General features: G+C 29.0%; 2 protein-coding genes across 2 annotated transcripts; one reads left to right on the top strand and one right to left on the bottom strand.

The window, feature by feature from the left end:
• The first annotated feature begins 3,078 nt into the window (after positions 1-3,078).
• LOC101247723 (CBL-interacting serine/threonine-protein kinase 11) lies at positions 3,079-5,433 on the top strand. The gene is made up of 2 exons (XM_004240376.5): positions 3,079-3,945; positions 4,464-5,433. Exons 1-2 carry the CDS (start codon positions 3,361-3,363, stop codon positions 5,214-5,216), a joined length of 1,338 nt encoding a protein of 445 aa, XP_004240424.1. The 5' UTR covers positions 3,079-3,360; the 3' UTR covers positions 5,217-5,433.
• Positions 5,434-9,801: 4,368 nt separating this feature from the next.
• Positions 9,802-13,665, bottom strand: LOC101247430 (CBL-interacting protein kinase 2). The gene is made up of 2 exons (XM_004240375.5): positions 13,420-13,665; positions 9,802-12,161 (listed from the first exon to the last, which is right to left on the bottom strand). Exon 2 carries the CDS (start codon positions 11,789-11,791, stop codon positions 10,355-10,357), a length of 1,437 nt encoding a protein of 478 aa, XP_004240423.1. The 5' UTR covers positions 11,792-12,161; positions 13,420-13,665; the 3' UTR covers positions 9,802-10,354.
• Positions 13,666-14,361: the final 696 nt, after the last annotated feature.

The raw sequence follows: 14,361 nt of genomic DNA, 5'->3' as shown, positions 1-14,361 counted from the left end.
TTATAAGAATAAGTTGTTATCTTGAATTAGTTTTATAATTGAGAGAGACTCAATCTTGTTTGGCTAAAGCAATAAACTAAGGAAAATTTGAGCTATAAAAACATAATTAGAATTCGAAATGTGAAGTTGAACCAAACAACTCCTAAGTATTTATTAAAGTTATTGGACAAAATCAAAGTTGCAAGTAGTTGGTGTGCCCAAAAAGTTGTAGACAACATACCTTATGCTAATTTTTTAATCAATTATTGTTTTAGGTTTTATGACTATATTAAAAAAAAATATATAGTATTATCATCAAAAATCATTTATATTGTTGTTTATTAATGATGGACCTCATATTTAACGACGGAGCTAAAAAGGTTCAAAAAATATAATATTAATACCCATTTTTATAATAAATAATTATTTTAAATAATTTTTTGATTTACAAAGCTTAAAAAAGAATTAGTTATTTTTTTCCATTTTATCTTAGAAATACAAGTTTATAAAGTTCTAAAAGATTATCGTCAAATAAATTGGTAAATTCATTCTTTATTTATAATTTTTTAAAAGATATGTAACAAAAAAAAAATAAACAACTAATATAATACATAAAGAGTAAAATTATATTGTTCAAAATTATAGGACAAAATTGAAGTTGCAACTAGTTGATGTGTCCACAAAGATGTGGCGAAAATACCTTATGCGAATATTCTAATATTAATGTCTTATGTACACTATATAATAACAGAGACGAAATTTTATCGACGAGTTTAAAATATAAAGAAATATAGATACAAAAAAATCAAAAGAATTCAACATTTATTACTATATATTTTTATATAAAAGTGTTTTTGATCAAATAAATAATATAATGTTGATTATCCTTAACCCTTCTTGATTACGTTCTGTTAGTATTATTTCAAAAATAATTTTTAACGATAATTAGTTAATACTTAATAGTAATAATTTGATTACTACTAAATATATATTTTTAGTAATAATAGCTTCATTATTGCTAGATATATTATGTGATGCAGATCAGAGACAACAAACTAATGTCAATAAAAAATTTACAATTTTTTTTTATTAAATATATTTATTATTACAAAAGTCATTTTTATTATATCGTTTATATCCCTAAGAAAAGTCACCAAAATATCTAAATTTTCTATAGCTATTTTTAGTTTTAATAGTGACTAGGTTCGTAGAACCTGATCGATCATGACTAGCCCCCCCCCCCCCCCCCCCAAGTTTGACAGCCACATTAATTAATTATCAAGAGGTTAATTAATTTTGTTTAATAATATTTCATTCGCCTAATTATTTATTATATTAAAAATAGTTAAAAATATTTAAAAAATGCATCAAGTTAATAACAGACAAATAGTGTCATAAAATTAGCCTTGCTATTAAATTATTGGGTTAATGAGTTTCTAGTGATCTGATAAAACAAAATTATTGGTTTGATATTGATTATTTATACTAGGTAAACTAACTCATTAATAAAATATTAATATCAATATCTTATTTCTGTTGGTTACTACTTTGTCATTTAGTTTTTAATTCACATTATTGTTCTAATTGCTATTCCACTTATATAGAATTATTTTATTAGTATATTTTTATTAAATAAAAAACTGAATCGTTAAAGAGTAATTTTTTTTTTTACAATTTAATATATATGAAATTAAAAATTAATAAATCAAATTGATAATGTATAAAATCGAAATGAACATATCAACGTCATTAAAAAAAATAGTTACTAATAATTATATTATATTAAATTACTTATCTTATATTTTTAGAACATTGTCTTTTTCTGAACTTTGCTAATATAATTTTAGTTTTCGAAAAAAAAGAGAAAAAACTACTAATTTGCAAAAATATTTGAAAATTAGAATTTTTCTAAAAATAAATACTTGTAACGCCGACCAAAATCTCCTTGTGCCATAGACATTCTACCATCGACCGACCGCATATTTGACTTTGACACATATTTTAATTTTGCGATTTAGAATAAATATATATCGATTGTTTAATAAATAATACATATTTATATTTTATTACATTTCTAGATTTAATGAACTAAAAAAATAAAATTTAATAATTATCATGAAAATTTCAAAAAAAATTATATCACCCACTTTTTTTAAACAATAGAAGATTGGATCAGCCTAAAACAGAAGAATTTTTTTTTTAGTTGAGTGGAGTTTGAGGACTTAAAAAAGGGTTAGGTATATTTTTAAAGTCATATGATATTTTGGAAATTAAAAAAAACTATTTTTGGAAAAAAATTTAAATTTAGCTATTGGTTAATAAAAAGGATAAATATACACTATTTATTAGATAAGATGTATACACATTATTAGTTTTTTTTAAAAAAAATTATAGTATGTGAGTTACCATTTATAGACATTTATGTAATTACCTTATAGGTAATCAAATAAATTAGGATCAAATCAAATGGATACTGATATAATATGAAATTTCCTTTACTAGAGTGATTTAGAAAAGATTGTATTAAAAAAAATTAATGTCAATAATCAATTGTTACGAAATTAAATTGAAATTGTTATTTTAAAATAATACCCCTAGTAGTTGTCATTTCACCTTTTAATGTTCTAATCCACCAAAAGTTCTTTCTTAATCTTTCCTAATTATCTTGAACAAAAGTAGCTTTGGACAAAAAATTATTAATTAACAATGTAATTAATCATGTGAAAATACCCTTTATTAGTTGGATCCCAAAAAATTAATTTTAAAAAAATAGATGAACCTAGTGGTAGGCACAAACAATAAGTGTCGCCATTTGTTGACTTACAAACATTGAAACAAAAATATTTAATGTTCTTAATATATTCGCTCTGAAATTTGTAAATTTAAATATTTTAAAAATAAATTTTACATATTAAACTATCACATAAAAAAGTTATAGTATTTTTTTAATATAATTAATAGTGTTCAAATTAATTTTAATATACGATAAAGAAAATATCACATAAATTAAAACGAAAGAATACTAGAAAAAATGATGTTATAATGACGTGTGAGGATAGACATTCACTCTCTAAATTTAATATATACCAACTTTTCTTTTATTGCTAAATTAAAAAAATAAAAAAAAGTTAAAAATGAAAATAAAAATAAAAAACGAGCTGTATATATATAGTGGCCAGAAAGGCAAAAGTTGTGGGGATTCATTTTTTTTCTTCTTATTTTGTGTGATTATAAGCCCCTTTTGAGAGAAGTTCAACAAACTCCAAAAATTGCTCTATCAATTTGCTTTTTTATCATAAATTATCCCTAGTTCAATCTCGATTTACTAATTTACGAGATCGAACTTTTATCGAAGCTTTAGTCGGCGCATACACGCCGACTATGGCTTTATTCTCATCTGAAACCACGATATTCAACAAATACGAGCTAGGAAAACTCTTAGGATGTGGCGCATTTGCCAAAGTGTACCACGCTAGGGACATTAGAGATGGCCGTAGCGTAGCGATTAAAATTATTAACAAAACAAGAGTTAGCAACGCGATTTTAATGGCGAATATCAAACGCGAGATCTCAATTATGAGACTTTTACGACACCCACACATCGTCAAACTTGACGAAGTGTTGGCCACCAAGACGAAGATCTACTTCGTCATGGAATTTGTTAAAGGAGGCGAATTATTCGCCAAAATTGCTAAAGCTGGAAAATTTCCCGAAGATCAAAGTCGGAAAATTTTCCAGCAATTAATTTCTGCTGTTCGTTATTGTCATTCTCGGGGTGTGTATCATCGTGACCTGAAACCTGAAAATTTACTTATCGATGAAAATGGTGATTTGAAAGTTTCTGATTTTGGGCTAAGTGCGTTAACGGAACAAGTACAACAAGATGGGTTGTTACACACGCTTTGTGGGACCCCATCTTACGTGGCACCAGATGTTTTAACAAAAAAAGGATACGATGGAGCTAAGGTATGATTTCGAGAAAATGATCTGTTATGATTACTTACAAATTTACGTATATGAAAAGTGATTTTTTTTTTAGAGTTTTAGATGTAGGATTGGATTTTTTTTTTTGTGAAAATAGGATAAAATTTAAATTAATTATGTAAAATTTTGTAAAACAAATTTGGAGATTAGAATTTGCTTGGGAAAATGATGTGTTATGATTATTTATGAATTTGCGTATATGAAAATGATTTTTTTTAAGAGTATTTAGATGTAAATTTGGAATTTCTTTTTTTTTTTTTGTGAAAATGGGATAAAAATTTGAATTAATTATGTAAAAGGTTGTGAAAAGCAAAATTGGAAGATCTTATATGTGCAATGTGTGAATATTTATCTTTTAATTCGATAAATTCATCTTTTTATGACAAGTGACAAAGTCAATTTCATGATTCTATAGTATTGCGAAAGAATTTGTCTATAGACTATGTAAGAGTTATTGAGATCGTTCTTTTAACTTTCTTTTGTTATTTGTATTCGAATAGGCGGATATTTGGACATGTGGAATCATCTTGTTTGTGTTAAATGCTGGATATTTGCCATTTCATGATTCAAATCTTATGGGAATGTACCATAAGATTATCAATGGAGAATACAAGTGTCCAAAATGGATGTCATCTGAGTTAAAGCGATTTTTACGTAGACTTCTTGATACTAATCCAATGACAAGAATAAATGTAGAAGAAATCATGAATGATGCATGGTTTAAGAAAGGCTTGAAACGCGTTAAATTCTGTGAGGAAGATGGTAAGCCTCAGAGACGAATTCAGAATTCAGATTCAACAGATCAGGATGAGCCTAGCGCGGAAATAGAAGAGGTCAAGGATGGAGAAGACAAGAAGAAGAATTCTTATTTGAATGCTTTTGATATAATTTCATTCTCTATGGGATTAGACCTCTCCGGATTGTTAAATGACGGTTTTAACCCTTTAGAGGATTTCGAAAGATTAGTTGTTGAAGAATCATTGGAGATAGTAATGGAGAAAGTAGAAGAAATGGCAAAGAAGGAGAATATGAGGTTAAAGAAGAAAAAAGAAGGGGGAATAGAGTTGAAGAAAGGTAAATTGATTATGAACATGGAAATAAGTAGAGTGATAGATGGATTTGTTGTCGTTGAGGTTCGTCGAAAAGTCGGTGATACTGATACATACAAAGAAATATTGAAGAATAATATAAAGCCAATAATTCTCGGCCAAGAGCCGATGGAAGTATTGGTTCCGACAGAGATGGATCCATAATTTAGAGTCAGTGGATTCATAATTATGTTTAATCACAAGTGAGTGTGCTTTGTACATAATAAAAGAGAGTATATTAAGCGTTAAAAAAAAGTGTGTAAAAGGAAAGTTATTCATCACTTACCCATATATATACTGTGTATTTTTATTTTTTTTTGTATGTGGGTTGAAAATTTTGTTGTGAGAAATAAAACTACACCTATTATTGTGTGTGTAAAAATTAGTTGGTAACCTAATAATTAAAAATGATTAATAAATCTTTAGCATGTGTTAAATTGGATTGAAAAATCTCTTATATTGTCCGTATATAACTTAAATTATTTATATTTTACTTTTTTTTTAAAAAAAGGTAAAAAGTGTGAATGATAACTAAAAAAAATGTTACTCTTTTAAATAAGTTTTAGCTCTATATCTCTATCTAAACATTAATTTAAATTTAATCGAATAAGTAGATATAAAATATCATATTATTATTAAAGTATTAATTAGAAATAAAGTAGAATAGGTCGTGTTGTCTCTTGGAATAATAAAAGTCTACCCCTTGCTGTTGGCCAAGTGATTTTTTCGTGTTTCTTTTAATACTTTCATCATCTTTAACTCATGCGAAATATAATTTATAATATTTTTAAATATAATTTTTAAGTAAGTTATTTTAATAAAACTTCTATTTTCAAATTTACTATGAAAATTAAAAATTTGACTTTTAATTATCAGCCGACAGAAGAGAGATCTTTGTTATCTTTGTCTCTTCAACCTCCAATTTTTGACTTATTCTTATTTAATTTTTGGGTTCAATTAATAAGAAAATATTTCTTATAGTTTCTTCATAAGAAAAGAAGAAGCGGTAAGTTTGAGGCTTGAAAATAGTATATCTTTTTTTAGTTAATCATAAATTATATGAATTTAAATTTAATTATTTCAATAATTATTAAAAATAAAAAAAATAATATTTATTATATCTTATCGAAAAAGTAAGGATCGCACAAATAACTCATCATTAAAGCTTGTTTTGCTCTTGCTCTACCACTTGTTTCCTATATTAATGTTTGACTTGTATGGATATGCTCTATTACGAAATTTGGGATTCAGACTCCTTTTCATTTTTATTCTATTCATTTCGGTGGCGGACTTATCTTGTTCGAAGGGATGTCGAATAATATTCATTCGTTGGAAAATTACGTTATACATAGTGATTAAATTTTAGTTTTATAAATATAAATACATAAATTAACACCTCTTGAAACAAGTTGAATTAGTCTATTGGTTATGGGCTTAAAAACTCTATTTGAGGTCGGGTGTTCAAGTTTATTAGCCTATTTATAATTTTTTTTATTTATAACCATTGACACCCGTTAATGAAGATTTTTTTTACTATAACCATTGACCTCCCTTAATGAGGATCATGCGTCGTCCATTTTCTATAAGTTTTTATTTGGATGCACGATATATGTTATAGCCTATTTATAAATTTTTTTACTTATAATGATTGACACCGATTAATGAATTTTTATTTTACTATAACCATTACCTCCCTTAATGAGGATCCTGCGTCGTCCATTTTCTATAAGTTTTTATTTGGATGCACGATATATGTTATAGATTTAAATTGATAACGGACATTTAATAAATTAAAGATAAAACTTATAATAAATATATTATATATTTACTCCCCAAAATATTAGACAATTCGACATTTCTGGCCACTAATTTTTATTTCTTTTAACTTATTTTTTTTAAAAATCAGCTTAGGCCTCGTTTGTTTGCACTTAAGGAAGGTCTATATCTAAATCATTCAGATTCAGCCCATTAAGTTCATTTATTTTATTTTTTAAAAAGTCTCTTAATGGGTCTGAAGAGGTATGAATGAATCGGATCTGTAAGAGACTCTTAACAACATTTAGACTCATTTAATAAGTTATCAAATAATAAATCATCGTTTTTATCTTTTATCTCATAACTAAAAATTTTCTTTCTCTCTTTTCTCAATCAAACACCATTTTTTCCCTCTTGAACTCGTAAGTTTTCATAAATCCTTTCAAGTTAAAGTTTTTTTTTTATATTAATAATTTTTCTTATATTGACTTGTCAAATAACACTGTTGGTGTATTGACGTTTATCAAGGTTTTTGAATGAAAAAAATTGTACTTCCAAATAATGATTATAAAACTTTTAAAACTTTTTTTTTATCAAAAGCGATATATTTTGTTGAAATAAAATTTTAATGATATTTTATTAATTTAATGTTGATTTCACATGCACATTCAGATATTGAAAACAAACAGTATTAATTATTTAGTGTTTAGATTTAGAGACCACATCTTAATATTCAAATGTGTATTCAGATAATCTTAATGCAAATCTTAATATTTAAATGTTTATTCAAATTCAAATCTCTTAATCTTAATAGAAACAAATGAGGTCTTAATTAGTGAACTTTGAAGGCTTATAATATGTATCTTTAATTATTTGTATTATATTAAAATCAGGTAACTAAGTACGATTTTTAAAACTAATTGAAGACAAGTAAGAAAAGTTTTTATATATTTAGGAAAGATATCATGTGCAACTAAAATTGGGGTTTTTAAAATATATTTAAAAAATAAATATGTGAATGTAATTTATTATCTTAATCGTAGTTAGTACTTTTCTAATTATCTTTAATTTATTAAATCTCGACTATTGATTTAAATTTGTGATATGTGTTTCTCATCCAAATAAGAACTAGAGGAAAATCGAGAAAAGCCAAATTCATAAATTTGAGATATACTATTTTCTTCCTGAAAATTTATATGTTTTAGTTTAACTTGATACGAAATTTAACAAAAAAAATAAAATCTTTAAATATCTATAATTCAAAATAAATCATAAATATTTGTATAGTTATAAATTATTTCATAAAAAAAATAAGCGTTTTAAAATTAAATTATTTCTTTACATTGAAATTTGAGATCTAATATAGTATTTGTCCACTTTTTTTTTTTAACTATACGCAAGTAATTAACAACAGAGAGAGTATTATTTATTATTCTTCTTTTACATGCTTTTTTTGAGAATATGATCAAAAAAATATTTTTCTTATATTTATTTACATCTTAAAATATAATTTCTCTTCATTATAAAATGGGTGAAACTATATTAAAGTACCTCACTATTTTCATGTTTATTTTTGCAAATGCGTGCTCTGTATGGCTTATAATATGGTAAATTTACTATAAAGAAAATTAATTTTAATAGCGGTCCATCTATGCATTAAATTAAGGGAAAATTGTATATAATAGCAAACTAATAATTTAAAATAAATGGAGTAGCTAGAATTTGATTTAATTGTGCTCCATAGCAAATGTTTGCAAAAAATTGTCAGACGCCTCTCTTCCAAATATCTCGTTCACCACTCTCCTCCAATCTCTCGCTCGCTTCCTCACTTTTTATACAAACACAAGTGTATAAAAATTGTTTCTGATTGTATAAAGCAGAGAAAATTGTATAAATACATATATTTTTGTTCCCCTCTCTCTCCTCTTCCAGATCTTGCTCGCCACTCTCCTAAATCTCGCTCGCCACCCTCGGCTTTCTCACTTTTATACAAACAGAGGAATTTGTATAAATTGCGTTTCTGTTTGTATAAAGCGTGAGAAAATTGTATATACACATGCAAGTACATATATTTTCATCCTATACACTTATAATTATACAATAAAAATTTTGTCTTTTCTCTCTTTCTCATTTTATACAATTTTCAAATTGTATCTAATTTCTCTCTTTCTTGTTTTATACAATTCGATTCAATTGTATATTTCTTGTCAAATCTCTTTTGCCTTTCTTTCTTTCTCATTTTATACAAATTCAAATTATATATAGTCATCATATACACTTATAATAATACAATTCGTTTTATACAGTTAATTTTTATACAGTTCTCTGTCCAAGTATCTTTCTCTTTCTTGTTTTATACACTTCGTTTTATACAATTTGCTTCAACTGTATATATATAGCGAATTATACAGTATCTATGTTTGCTATGGAGCGCAATTATGCAAATTTTGCTATAGCATACAAATATAATTTTTTATTTGCTATATGTGAAAGTTGCCCTTAAATTAAATATATGTATAATCCATGTTGGACTGAAAAAAAGAAGTAAATTTACCTAACCGTTTGTGTAAAAATGCAGAGTTGTTTATAACAGATTTTAAAATGGTACCCTGAAAATTGATACACTAGTTAGTACAATATTTTGGTCATGAATTAGCATTAGCATAATAGTTCGTCCCAAAATATTTGTCACGTTTCATTTTTTTAATAATCAAACTATATAAGCTTCGATCAGAATTACAAATATTTATATTAGGATATGTTGTCTACATCACACACCTTGATTTGTGACCCTTGCTCAGACTCTAAATGAACGCATGATACTTTATACACCAGACTGCCCTCGTAGGCATCTAGTATCCAAAATCTATTAGCTCGACTAAATCAGATTTACGCTGCATAGTTTCCATTAAACACGACATCGCTCCTTATAACGATTTTCTCTTCATGAAACACCAGCAGACTAAAGAGAAAATCAGAAGCAAGAGTATGTATCTATGAGAACAAAAATCACTTATACTTTAAGAGATATATTGTACAAAACAACACCATGATTAGGAAGCCTCAACTACAAAATGAACATCAAGAGGCTACACGATGAACAAACCGGGGTTTCTAACAAGTGAACTCAAAATAAAATGCAAGAATGCCATACCTGAGATCTGATGAACATGCTAGTTAAACCGGCTTTCCCTCAATATGTCTAGAGGATTCGACATATACATAGATAAGACATCTTAACTTGGCCTCAACCGACAACTGAACAATCCAACTTTGAGAAATGCACATGTCCAGAAACCTCACCTAATCTCCACTGTGTCAGTTGAACACTCCAAAATTTATCGGTGTCAAACATCCATGAGACACAACGGAGAGGAGTTGAGGTTTCTCAAAGTTGAGGCTAAGTTAAAGGTGTTTATGTATGTATTATGCCTACCTATTTTCCCAGTATGACTTCTCCGATGAAGGGGATTCAGTGGAATCCCTCACGTGCACCTAGCTCAGCCCCGGCATTTAGGACAAAATCTGAACAAGGAAGTGTGTGGTAATCAAGGTAACTGCTCTTGCTGTATCAGATGGTTTTGGAGTAGCAGTTGCTGCTGCTCCGGAGGTTGTTGCTGATTATCTAAATGTTGTTCCTGCTGAAGTTGATTATTTGGTGTCTGCTCGTGAAGCTGGTCTTCCGACTGCTGAGGCAGCTGTTGATCTTCTTGCCAAGTCCAAACGATATCTTGAAGACCCGGTCTTAGGCCTTCGTTCAATATCTGTTGATATTCCAATGTATCCCCGTTTGATTTTTTAACTTCCACCAAATGAAAAGCTTCAACAACCTCAAAGATCTCCACGTCAATGCTCAAAGTTCCCTTTTTTCCTTCTTTTGTTCCTTCGAACTTCAGTAATCCTGCATCCCTTTTGCAAACTTTCAGCTTCAGATGTTTAGCAATATTTTCGAGCTTGGATATGATCACTGATGCAGTTTTCCGGGATGTGAATTTAGTTTCTTTCTTTAAACAAGGTTCCTCGAACAATCTGGATAAATCAAACTTAGCATAAAGGGAAATGATATCAAAAGCATTCAACTTTGGAATCGAAGCCACTTCTTGCTTGTCCTCTTTATTTGCTGAAGCTAAATCCGTGCTTACGTCGTCTACTACTGTAGATTTAGAGGAAGTTGAAATTCCCCTCCGGAACCACGAACTTGCTCTAATTTTTGCAAGGGAAATTCTTGAACTTGGATTAGGATCCAACATTCTTGAAAGTAGACGTCGGGCTTCTGGTGGAAACCAACTCGGACATTTGTAATCAGCTTTCCCAATCTTCCTATACATTTCCATCAAATTTGAGTCTTGAAATGGAAGATAACCAGCCAACAGAACGTATAGGACAACCCCACACGACCAGATATCAGCCTTAGTCCCATCATAGCCTCTTCTGTTAATCACCTCTGGAGCAACATAAGCTGGAGTCCCACACGTCGTGTGGAGGAGTCCGTCTTGGTGCTTTGACTCAACGAGAGCACTTAAACCAAAATCTGAAATTTTTAAGTTTTCATCGTCATCTAACAGCAAGTTTTCAGGTTTCAAATCCCGGTGATAGACACCCCTACTATGGCAGAAATCTACAGCATTTATCAACTGCTGAAAATATTTCCGTGCTGCGTCCTCTTTTAGCCTTCCCTTAGCTACCTTGTTAAAGAGCTCACCTCCTTTACAATACTCCATGATAAAGTATATCTTGGTTTTTGTCGCCATGACCTCGTAAAGATGCACAATATTTGGATGTCTGACTAGTTTCATAACAGATATCTCCCGTTTGATCTGATTCATGAGCCCGACCCTGACAACTTTTTCCTTGTCTATGACTTTGATGGCAACACTCTGTCCGGTTTTGATATTCCTCGCATAGTAAACCTTAGCAAATGTACCTTGACCTAATAATCTGCCCACTTCATACCGCTCCATCAGTATGCTTCCTTTATTGGCCATTAAAAAAAATCTATCTATATATCTCTTTCTAGTACATACAAACTTAGATGCAAAACCTTATAAACTACAGCCACTCAACCATCCGCGCACAAATTATCGTTTATTAACACAACACACAATGTACAGCTACTCCATGCACTTTGCATCTTGGCGCAAGCAATGATGCTATGGCCGTTGCACCTAGGATCAATGTTCTCAAGAACGAAAATTGTCAGCTCTACTAAGCCCAAAGCCTCGAGATGATCACTTTTAGAATTCGAGACACTCAAACACATTTTTCAGCATTCCTAGGATTATCTCTTCTCAATTACCACTAGAAAACGCTGAAAAAGTGTGTAATCAAACAACTAAATGAACTTCCACCGCCTCCCTGGAAAAGATGAAATACGAGGAAACGATTTCAGTAGCCACAGAGTATTATGCTTCTAACTACAGAAATTAAAGATGTTATATGTATATTTACTCCGAATATGTTATACATGTTTGTATTCAAACAAATCAATTTAAACAACAAGTAACAGAGAACATATATTGCAAGGAACCTATAAAGCAAGGTGCAATGGAGGAACTATATGGTTGATCTAACTTTATGTGAAATGTAAATGAACAAACTTTTGAATGGAAACTTTGGCAAAACTACACGGAGTTGCTGCCGTGTGATCAGAAGGTTACGAAGTCAAAATATGGAAGTAACCTCTTGCAAAATGAAAGTATAATCGGTAGATCCCAAGCTACGCTTCCTATCAATGCACAAATCCCAAAGAAGGCTCGAGAAATAATGACACTTACTCGGGACTTCCTACTTCCATGGAAACAAATGATAGTTCAACAACAACAACAAACACATTGAAATCCCACAAAGGTGGGGTCTAGAAGCGTGGAGTGTACCCAAACCTTATCCTACCTCGTGGAGTTAGATATGTTGTAACCAAACCTTACCCTACCTCGTGGAGTTAGATATGTTGTTTCTGAAAGACCCTCGGGCCTAAATATCGCATGTTCGAGCATTAAGAAAAAGAACAAACACAAAACAAGTGATAGTACCTACTTCAAGAAGAACATGTTGTTTATAGAACATCAAAGTTAGTGTTTGTTATCTTAAACATTTAAATTACTCAAAAACTAAAAAGCCACAGCTAGTACATACAAATAAATCAATATAAACAAAAATCAGCCAAACACTCAAATAAATTATCCATAATAGCTGTAAAGGTCTCTTCTTTTCCTGAAAATAAGCTGTAAAGTTTCTTCACCAAAACCCCATCATGAATAAAAATCACAAAAATCCTGCAATTGAGTACTTATTAATTTAAACTAAAATATATTATCAATAAACAAAAAAAAAACATTTTTCCCCAAAATTAAAGGTAGGCAAAGGGGAAATGAAAATTGAACCCTGTTCAGCTATTCAACCAACTAAGCTACTCGTATCGTCAATCAAATCAACCCTTCTGTTGATCCGCAATCCAAACAGAAGGGTTAGTATAATATCACATGAAAGGGCCAATCTTGAATCATATTATCTCAAAAAACCAACAAAACAAAGAAGACCCAAAATCAAGAATCATGAAAACAATACAAAAATGATATCTTTATGAAAAATATATCAAAAAAGATGAAATTTTTACCTTTTAATACAGATTTTTAAACAAAATGGGAGAGAGAAGAAGCCCCTTGTAGCTGTAGAAAATAAAGTTTTTTTTTCTTTTTTTGATTACCTAATTTGAGAAAGACAATGGAAAAAACACAAGTGGCAACGTTGTATGTGATTTTAGGACGCTGTTAATACGGCAGGAGAGACATGTTCCTGTGTGAGATGGGCCCATCTCAACACCGTTATCAATTCGTTTATCTTATTTTTCTCTTTCGTTCGTGGTTAATATCTAAGAAAAAAAGATAAATATATCTTTAAAATATCGAAAATAATATGCAGATACCTTCCATCATACTTTTGGGACATTGATACTCCTGTCATTCAAAAACTAGAGCATATATGTCTTTCACTTAACAGGAGTCAATAAATGTCGAATCGGTGGATAAGATTATGACACATGTATGTCCATAATATAAAGGGTATATATGTTATAGTCATTGGACGGCAGAGACATTAATGTCCCAAAAGTATAACGGAGGACATTTTACAGACCATTTACGATAGTTCAAATATATATTGATCCTTTTTTTCTAATATCTATTATAGTTTTTAAAATTATGAAATTAAATAATATATATTTCACATATATTTAATTTAAAATTATGAAATTTATGTAATATTTAAATAAATAAATAAATTAAAACTATCAAAATTATATATTTTGTCGATCATAACAGTAATTAGAAGTTACGAGAAAAAACCAGACAATGCCACGTTTTAACATGATATTTTTTTTTTGGGACTTACCATATGCTATTTACACGTTTACTCTATTTCACGTTTAATCCATGACCAAACAAAATAAAAACAGTATATATTTAAAAAAATAGATATAAACGATGACAAAAAGAGATATAATTTTTTATATTGGTATCCAGTATTTATAGTGAAGCACAACTATTTAATCAATAATATT

This window comes from Solanum lycopersicum, chromosome 6 (genome assembly GCF_036512215.1).
Source record: "Solanum lycopersicum chromosome 6, SLM_r2.1".
Taxonomy (NCBI): domain Eukaryota; kingdom Viridiplantae; phylum Streptophyta; class Magnoliopsida; order Solanales; family Solanaceae; genus Solanum; species Solanum lycopersicum.
The sequence above is the reverse complement of the archived record's forward strand: the minus strand, read 5'-3'. Positions and strand labels throughout refer to the sequence as shown.